General features: G+C 37.8%; 1 protein-coding gene across 2 annotated transcripts in view; it reads left to right on the top strand.

Annotated features, from left to right (window-relative positions):
- lin7b (lin-7 homolog B (C. elegans)) overlaps positions 1 to 10,029 on the top strand; it is a 55,297-nt gene that overhangs the window by 30,166 nt on the left and 15,102 nt on the right. For both annotated transcript variants that reach the window (XM_008414973.2, XM_008414974.2), the window contains exons 3-4: positions 1,647 to 1,765; positions 6,274 to 6,345. In XM_008414973.2, the coding sequence (XP_008413195.1) occupies positions 1,647 to 1,765; positions 6,274 to 6,345 (191 nt within the window). The remainder of the gene's footprint in view (positions 1 to 1,646; positions 1,766 to 6,273; positions 6,346 to 10,029) is intronic.

Genomic DNA, 10,029 nt, shown 5'->3' with positions numbered 1-10,029 from the left:
CTGAGCCTCATTTTGACTTGTTTTAAGGACATTAAAGTTGGATCAGCCTGTAGTGTGTTTTTTCACTTTAATTTTGTGTGTGGCTCCAAATCCAGGCCTCCATTGGTTAATAAATTTGATTTCCATTGATGATTTTTGTGTGATTTTGTTGTCAGCACATTCAACTTTGTTCAGAACAAAGTATTCAATGAGAATATTTCATTCATTCAGATCTAGGATGTGTTATTTGAGTGTTTCCTTTATTTTTTTGAGCAGCACAGTCATGAAAACGTTTGAGCACCCCTATTAATCTTATTTTTATCTCTAAATGTGGGGATGTTTGCAACAGCTATTTCAGTTTGATGCAACCAATAACTTATGGACACAGTAATTTTTCAGTATTGAAATGAGGTTTATTGGGCTAAAAGAAAATGTGCAGTACGCATCAAAACAAAATTTGACAGGTGCAAAAATATGGGCACCTCAACAGAAAAGCGACATTAATATTTAGTAGATCCTCCTTTTGCAAAAATAACAGCCTCTAGTTGCTTCCTGTAGCTTTTAATGAGTTCTTGAATTCTTAATGAAGGTATTTTTGACCATTCCTCTTTACAAAAAAATTAGTCATGACTTTAATCAGTAATGATTTCTTGTAAACTTTACCTTTAATAACTTAAAGTTAAATAATTTTTAAAGTGCAATCAATAATACTTTTATAACAGATTTATATCAGTAATGATTTCTTGGTTAATGTCAAGTTGTCATAGACATTTTGAATAATGTCAACTTTGTATTAAAAGTGTCACAATTTACCGAGTGACGCTTTATGACAACAGTCATAAATATTCATGAAGGCTTATTCATGTTTATGACAGTATCATGACAGTCTTATTCACCACCTTTCAAATAAAGTTTTACCTAAGTTTTTGTCTGCAAATCCATACTGAAAGCTTTTATACATGGAAGAAATGTAAAAGAATAAAAAGATCAAACAGTATGTATCTGCATGTCTATGTTTGGTCCGTTCCTGCCTGCTAGCTAATTCCAGCAGGGGTCTAGCTTTTTTCCTTTAGATCATATTTCTAAAGATTTATTGGCCGTTTTTTAATTGCACATAAGAATCTGCAGGGTGGCTGGGCTCTCCCTTAGAGATAGGGTGAGAAGCTCGGTCATCTGGGAGGGACAGAGCCGCTGCTCCTCCACGTCGAGAGGAGCCAGTTGAGGCTCGGGCATCTGGTCAGGATGCCTCCTGGACGCCTCCCTGGTGAGGTGTTCCGGGCACGTCCCACCGGGAGGAGGCCTCGGGGAAGACCCAGGACACGCTGGAGGGACTATGTCTCTCTATGGCCTGGGAACGCCTTGGGATTCCTGGAGGAGCTGGAAGAAGTGGCTGGAGAGGGAAGTCTGGGCCTCCCTTCTGAAGCTGCTGCCCCCGCGACCCGACCCCGGATAAGAGAGAGGAGATGGATGGATGGATGGATTAATTTGTGGGTTTCACACTGAAAAACATAATTTCTTAAACTGTTTGACCCTTTATTAATACAGTGAAGGTGAGTCCATCAAACATTGTAATTATAGAGGAGCAAGTTTTACGAAAAGAGAAATCTGAGTGAACCTTCGCTAACAGCTGTATGTGTTTTTTTCAGTAACCCAGGCTTGTCTTTCAGATGTGTGCAGAGTGATTGAGCTGCTGGATCGGCTGCAGAGAACCGGGGAGTTGCCACCTCCCAAACTGCAGGCCCTACAGAGAGTTCTGCAAAGCAAATTCTGTGCTGCCATCAGGGAGGTACACTTGATGAATGTGTTGGCTCAAATTTCAAGGGCTATATATCTTCACTGTTTTCATCTTTCTCTCATATGGTCTGACCTTAAAGGTTTTATTTATTTTGTCTGAGTTCAAATTACAAACTTCAATGCATTGGGGAAGAGGGCTTAACATTTGTAAAGTCAAAAGAGAAGAATACAAGGTAAAAAAAATCATAATCAAAATGTCAAAAGTGTGGCTTGCGTTTGTATTCATTCAACCTGCTACTTTGCATAACCTCCTGTCTTTTTCAATATTTGCAAATTGGAATGTTTGTTCAGTATGCTTTTTAAATAATCTTAAATTTTCAAATGTACTTCTGAAGGTGGCAGTGTATTTGAGTAGCAGCTATGTTTTCATTCTGAAATTTGTTTTCCTTTTGAACTTTAACTCCTAAGTTTCTGGTAGAAAAAATTTTTTGGGGGTCATTATTTGATTATTTTCTCTTGTCATCCTTCCAGCTGCATGTTGTATAGCTGGAAGGATATTTGCTTTTTTTTAAATTATTTGGCCATTCATAATTAAAAAAATTAAAAAGCATACCACTTTGTATGCTTCCCATAAAAAGTGGTATGGGAAGCATGAGACCATGAACATGTTACCTGCAGTGTCATGCTGAATGCCCCATCCTGCCAGGTCTTAAGCCAGCTGGCTGTATCGAAACCACCGAGGCACAGTTGATTTTTTTACATATTTTTGCCCTTGTGTTCATACCCTTCATCTGGGCTCCACTTTAACATAATATTTTTCTCTCTTCAGAATATAAAGTCCTTGTTAAGAGGTGACCTGTAATGAAGAAAACTGTGAGAAGATGGTCACAAAAAGCAGAAGAAGTTATGCAGAGTTGTTTTGAGGTTTTGGACTGGGATATTGCGTGCAGGTCACATGGAGAGGACATCATTGCAAGTTATTGAGGAATATGTAGAAGCAGCTCAAAGTCAAAATTAGAGACGGCAAGCAGAAGTCGAACAATATAATCAAGAAGGAAAACTACAGTGGAACGGTGTGGTCCAGAATAAAGAAGGTTTCAAGTGCAGAAAGGATTTGACAGATGGAAGTCTGGATAGAGCAAATGAACTGAACACATTCTTCAGAAAGTTCAGTTCAGGAACTATTTCCACATCCTTCTACCCTTCCCTCAGCTAAATAGACATCCCCCCCCTATTTTGACCCACAATTTTGGTGTCACGCCTCAGATGTTTTATCTTCCACCTCGGCCATGGAATCTTCTTGTAGAATCAAGTTTGTCCTAAACCAAATCAGGAAATGCTGCTTCTTCCTTTTCCTCTCCTTTCAAACTATCTGTCTCTATAAATCAAGTGAAGAGGCAGCTGGAGAGGCTGGACCTTCAGCCTTGAACCGGCCCCAAGTTCTGATGCCCTGTGCAAAGAAGCTGTGGGATTCTGTAGCTCTTCTTTAACACTGGAACCAAGAGATGACTCCAGTGTTGAGGAAGACATCCTGTCTGGTTTTGGTACCAAAAAAATCTTACCCATGAGTCATTAACAACAGTGGACCTGTTGACATGACATCCCAGATTATAAAACTCATGTTGGCCCACCTGAGTAAGCATAGAAGCACATATCAGAACCCCCTGCAAGTGACAGGGGAATTTCCATTTGAATATTGAATTGGAATTGAAGATGCCATCATATACCTGGCCCTGTTCAGGGTGTAACCCGCCTCTTGCCCGTTAACTGCTGGAGATAGGCACCAGCACCCTGGTGACTCCACTAGGAATAAACATGTATGATAGTGGATGAATGGATGAATCATACACCTGCTTAACTAACCCTCTCTCATCTGGTCAAAGCAGGCAGAACTGTGAGAATTATGTTCTCCAGTGCATTTAACGCAATTCAGTCCAATTTGCTTTGTCAAAACTATGTAATTAGGTGACAAACCGACCAGAGTTTGAGAGACTGGGCAATTGCGTGTCTAACCAGGTGGTCAGTAGGAAAACAGCACTACAAAGTGTACTCATCAGGCACGTGCAGAGGGAGGGAGAGCTGGGGGGGCTTGAGCACCTGCCCTTTTTGCTCCTTGCCCCAAAGTGCCCTTTTGGTCAATTAGATTTTTTTGTATTATTTCCTAAGCCCTCTTCTGCCACATAAAAACATGTGCTAAAATTCTTTGCTTTTTTGTTTCTTTTTTGTACAACATAATAAGCCGGTCACCTTGTTACCTTTGACCTTTTGCCCGTGACGCATGACGCAGTTGCCTCTCGCGCAGTGAGATAAAGCGGCTAACGAGCTCAACGTAGCGAACGTTCCACATTACAGAACAGTTTTTGGTGAATAAAGTGGAGACTTGCTGCTTGTCAGATGACGGAAAACATTGAACGTATCGTTTCTGCTTCAGCTCGGAGTCGCGGTTTAAGCAGAGAGGTAATGAAATACAACAGACACTGACAGGCCTCTGCGTCTGCCTTTCTCTGAAGAACTACTGAGGGGAGGAGACAGCCAGGTGAGGAGAAACTGTTCTTATCTATCGATTCAGGATATTTATCATACAGACATTAGGCTGTTGTTGTTGTGCTATTAGCTAGCTGCTAGCTAACGACTTTGCTATCAGAGCTAGATAACTAAAAGCTTCTCCCCTGTATCTTTAATGATTTCAGTCATTCTTTAGTATCGCTTATGCAATAAGGGCACATCGCCCGTCCAAAACCGATCATCTCCATAATGGATATATGTCAGATCTTCTAATTTCTTTTGCTGCATAATGTACATTGTATTTATTCTAGCGTTAGGTAAATGTATCTTGAAGGCTTAAATAAAAGTCCAACTAGGATATTCATTTAGAATTAAAAATAACTCAACCTGAATTACCATGATAGATATAATGAATGTAATAAAAGTGACATTAATGAAGGGGAAAAAACTCAACCCAGACTTTAAGTTTAGTTTCTGGTTCACAGAGTATGAAGTTAAATTTGTTTCCCAATTATTCAATGGAGAAAAAAACTAACCTCAGTTAAGTAAAATAAAATTGTAATCAAAACTTTTAGAATTGTAATGATTCCTTAAAAAAAAGTTTTGTTTAAAAGGCTTTTTTTTATTAACTCATTTTTACCAAACATAAACATTTATTTGCACACATGAGAAATATTTTGTTGTGATTTTAGACCCTGTTCAAGACGTCATGTGAGAATCACAAGCAAAACTTTGAGTCACAAACAAAAACTTAGAATAGCAAGAAAAGATTTATGACAAGCGCAAATAAGTTTGTTTTGCAAAAAAAGAAAGTTAACTTCATGAGTCACAAATGTGTGATTTAAATTTTTTTTAAAAGTTTTTTTAAGCTAAACTCAGTAGTCTTTTCTCATGGTGACATGCATTAACAATTCAATTTTTGCTTTTGTCTTTTTTCTGCAGTTCCACGTTAAAGTTTGCTGCAGCTCTGCTTTCCTGAATGGACCGTCTTCATCTCCACTGCAAGTGTAGCAAACAGGAAGCTCTTTGTTTTATAGATTACAGTCACTAAAAGGTTGCATTGAGCCCTTGTTTATATTTTAATAGTGTAATTCTGTRAAGACAAAATATGTCTGGTGGTCCAGCTCTGATTTACATATCCTGCTAAATTRCAGGTTTGAATATTGCAATACTTTCCTATAACAAAATAGACCTGCAGAAAGAAATGACTAATAAAATATTTTACATAGGCATAGTGTTATGCTCTATATGGAGATGTTCAATTGTATATGTCACATTTTTGTAATTTATCATTGTTTATTAAACTCTGAAAGCTGAGTGGCTGTTAATATTCTGTCCTAGAATGTGGTTAGATGGGCCCTTTTTTTGTTGTTGAGCACCTGCCCCTTTAGTGGCCTCTGCACGGCCCTGGTACTCATTTTCACTTTGTCTACTTCAGACTTCCAGAATCTAAAATATGAGTTACAACTTTTAATTTTCTTTTGTGGTTAATAAAGTATTATTGAATTTGAACTGAACTTGAAATTAAATTTGCTTAAATGTCATGTGATAAAAGTTTCTCAATCTAAGAAAGTCAAACCAACTACATTAAGTTGTTAACAGAACCCAAAAAATACAAATGCAAGCCACTCTCTTCTGGCCTTTTCTTGTTAAGGTAGTTTCACCGTTTCAACATGAAGATTGCTGCAGTCAGTGATTCAATGCAATCTGCTGCGGTTTTTTATTTATTTTTTTTAACTAAGGTCGATTGCAGTGCTTTATATCCAGTATACAGCACAGCACTGTATGTAGATGACTGTTTTGAATTGATTATATATTAACTGACTGCAAAGTGCTAATGAAGTCATTTATGAATTAATTTGGAAAAAAAAGTACCAACCATGAATTCACTTCCTTCCACTTAGTAATTCTGCACTTTGTTACATAAAGTCCCAAGAAAACCCCATGTTTGCAGCTATTGTAATACAAAATGAAAAAGATAAAAATAATATGAATACTTTCACAAAGCATTCTGCATGTATCCTTCACTTTTTTAATTTTCTGTCTATTTTTTAGGTATATGAGCAGCTATATGACACACTGGATATTGCTGGAGGTCCAGAGGTCCGAGCCCAAGCAACAGCCAAGGTATTGTCAATAATATAAACACAATACCCTATAGTTTATATACAGAAATTATGAAGATCAGACATTGCTTTTGAATTGTGGTTCAACTGAATCATTATGAGACAGGCCTAGATTGTCTCATTAATTTGTTTCAACCTTTTTTAAAACAACCTTCAATCTCTGCTATCAAATGATATCAATGGTACTACTTGTCCTCTGTTGAGGATTAGCAGCGGTCTAGTCCTCAACAGAGGCAAGTGCATCTTTGGATTACATCAGATTGAGATACTTGGACATGTGATCACCAAAACAGGATTTAAACTGGACTCAAAAAGTCCAGTTTTCAAGTGAAGAAGATGCTATGTAGTATCTTCTAGTGATAGTACATAGCATCCAGACCTGATGCTTTGTAGATTTCTGATGAAATTTATACCAAACTATGGAACCTCATCAGAATCTTTAAGGACGGTGAGTAGGAAGGGATAAGCATGGGAGTGGACAAGTGAAACAGAAAGATCAATCCAAGCAATGAAAGAAGGATTGGTGTGAAAGCCATGCCTGGCCTTCTTTCAGCTACACCAATAGTTGTAATTAGTGATGCTAGTCCTGTAGGATTAGGTGCAATTTTGCTACAGACCCAATCAGATGGACAGATCAATCAATCAATCAAATTTTATTTGTATAGCACMTTTCAGCAGCAAGGCATTTCAAAGTGCTTTACATCATAAATAAAAACACAAAGTCATGCTACATAGAATCAACAATCAAAACATTACATGATGTCAAATACCATCATTAAATTCGTAATTCTTTATGTTTCAAATACAACTCTACACAGGTGGGTTTTTAGTCGAGATTTAAAGGAACTCAGTGTTTCAGCTGTTTTACAGTTTTCTAGAAGTGGTCCAGGTTTGTGGTGCATAGAAGCTGAATGCTGCTTCTCCTCATTTGGTTCTGGTTCTGGATGCAGAGCAGAACCAGAATCAGAACCTGAGGGGTGTGGAAGGTTGGTACAACAACAGCAGATCTTTAATGTATTGTGGTGCTAAACCGTTCAGTGATTTATAAACTAACGGCATGCATTTTCTGACAGGTATTCAGAAGTGCAGGTGTTTAAGATTGCTAATCAACCACCGCTAGTGTTTCGGGGATCACGTCACCATCATATTCATTATAAATACTCTGCCCCCCTTTAGCCTGTAGAGCATTTTTCACCACCTACAAGATAAAGGGTAACAAAGTCAGAAATAATTACCATGAACACAACTCAGACATTAATTATTAGGTATTATAGAAATTAGTCGGCTTATAGAAACATTCTGGACAGCATTAAAGTCATGCCAACCTGTCTGAAGAACTGTGTTGAAGTCATTATAACACGCTTCACCAACGTGACATACTAATGAAGAAAAAAACATTTTGGCAGTTTTTAGATATGCCACAGGTACAAAATATGGGAGTCAAATGACTTAATTTTCTCCTCATTGTGTAGATACGTTCTCCAGAGTCCTGCTAATGACCTAATTATATTATTCAGGTGTGGTGCAGCGGCACATCTAAAAATTGCAGGACAGTGGCCCTCCAGGACTGGAGTTTGACACCTGTGGCTTAGATCAAGCCACTGGTCCAGCATAGCCATTATGCAATCTGCAGACAAAAACTTAAAGAAAACGACCCCACAGCTAAATAATGTTAACTCAAATGGCCTTCAGATTTTTCTGATAGTTTTAGTTTGTGTTACCTGCTTGGCTAGCTTTAGCTGCTAACAAAAATAATAAACAGTTGTATTTACGGTGATATCCAAACAAATAAACAAACGTTAACCCTTGTGCGTGCAAGGACTGAGGTAAATGATACAAGTTTTACGGGTGCGGGGTCGGTTGGACCCCATTTGTAAACACAACAGTAAAGCGAACTATGTATATGAATCGATACTCTTGCGCAAATGGAAAATTAATGTATCCATAAAAAATAGTTAAAAACATGATCATTTTAACATGGAACTGACCTTGTTATAATAAGCTCCAGACAAGACGACATACTGCTGTCTGCTCCGGGACAGACACATGACGTCACAGATACGTTGCAATTGTGGGAGGAGCTGTCTGGTGTTGATTTCTGATCAACACCAGACTACTAACATTGGTGTTAGTGTTAATTTAGAAATCAACACCAGACATAATTTTATTTAACTCTCTGGAATAACACCAACTCTTTAGGGAAACTAACATTCATGTTATTAAATTAGAGCCAAAGTCTGCTAAATTTTCAACAATGGGTTCCCATTAAGTAAAATTTAATTATTGGCCAATATAAAATAGAAATTTGCTTAATGCTCTCTTGCATCCTTACAGAATTGACAGAAACCAAACTATTTATAGATTCATATGCAGAGAATATCTATTTTTACATATCTAAACATCAGCATCTAAGCTCTAAGGCACATTTAATAGAATCCAGTAATAATTCAACTCACCAACTGCCCCAAAAAACATTTTGCATCTTTAATATTTGCTATATTAAAGACGCATCATATCTCATCTGCTGTGTGTAAGTCAGCAGGACAAAGGTTTTGCCAACCAACTGAGGTTTGCAAAACAGCTGAGGGACAGCTGCAAAATCAGAATCACATAATTGAAAAATACAAAGTTTGCACAGGATTCATTTGGTTTCACATGGACCGCTCTTGTCTATTGTCACTGATGAGATTTAGTGCGGCCATCTTGGAGCGGTTGACCACTCCACTCAGTGTTTGACAGGTGCACTTAAGTATCAGCGCATTTAATTGATCATAACTCGCTAAATACTAAACAGATTTTCACGATTTTATTGCTGTAAACCTTATTCAAACAGCTATCAGTTTACGAGGAAATTATTTAAGTATTTTTGAATTGACTGATACATGGCGCAGAGTACCCCTCTGAGTAGATGAGTGGCAAACAGTCTGCTGCTGAAGTGCTGGCAGCCTGCTCCTCATATACGCCAAGATAATGAGGTGATTGATCACAGCATGCCCTCCAGGTAAGTGCAGCCCTCTTGGCACCATCTAGTCGATGTCTGCTGCTAGATGTCAACAGACAGACAAACAAAGAAAAAATGCCCACAAAGACCCAAAACCCCAGTTCCCAACATATCAATCAATCAATCAATCAATCAATCAGTCAATCAAATTTTATTTGTATAGCACATTTCAGCAGCAAGACATTTCAAAGTGCTTTACATAATTAAAATAAAAACAGCATGTGACATTAAATAAACAGTGAGAAAGAAAAAGAGATAAAAAAAGAAGAAAAGATAAAAACATTAAAACCTGCACCCCTTTAGGACTTCAGTTAAACGTCGTTTAACTGGGATTCTAACCCTCGGGGACTTTAGTCAAAAACACCGTTTGACAAGGACTCCAACCTCTAGGTTTTTAGTTGAGATGCAGTCAACTGGGACTCTAAACCCCGTAGAACTTAAGTTAAACGTCATTTAACTGGGATGTTTTCCAGGGGGCTTTACATAATTAAAACATAGAAAAGAAATAAAAAGAAATTAAAAACATTAAAGACATAAAAACATGGACGACATCAAAACCCGCACTCTAACCCTAATTTAGCCATAAGCAACTCTAAACAGGTCGGTTTTAAGTTGAGATTTAAAGGCACTCAGTGTTTCAGCTGTTTTACAGTTTTCTGAAAGTTTGTTCCAAATCTGTGGTGC

Source organism: Poecilia reticulata, linkage group LG8 (assembly GCF_000633615.1).
Source record: "Poecilia reticulata strain Guanapo linkage group LG8, Guppy_female_1.0+MT, whole genome shotgun sequence".
Classification (NCBI taxonomy): Eukaryota; Metazoa; Chordata; class Actinopteri; order Cyprinodontiformes; family Poeciliidae; genus Poecilia; species Poecilia reticulata.
This window is presented reverse-complemented; position numbering and strand designations above follow the sequence as displayed.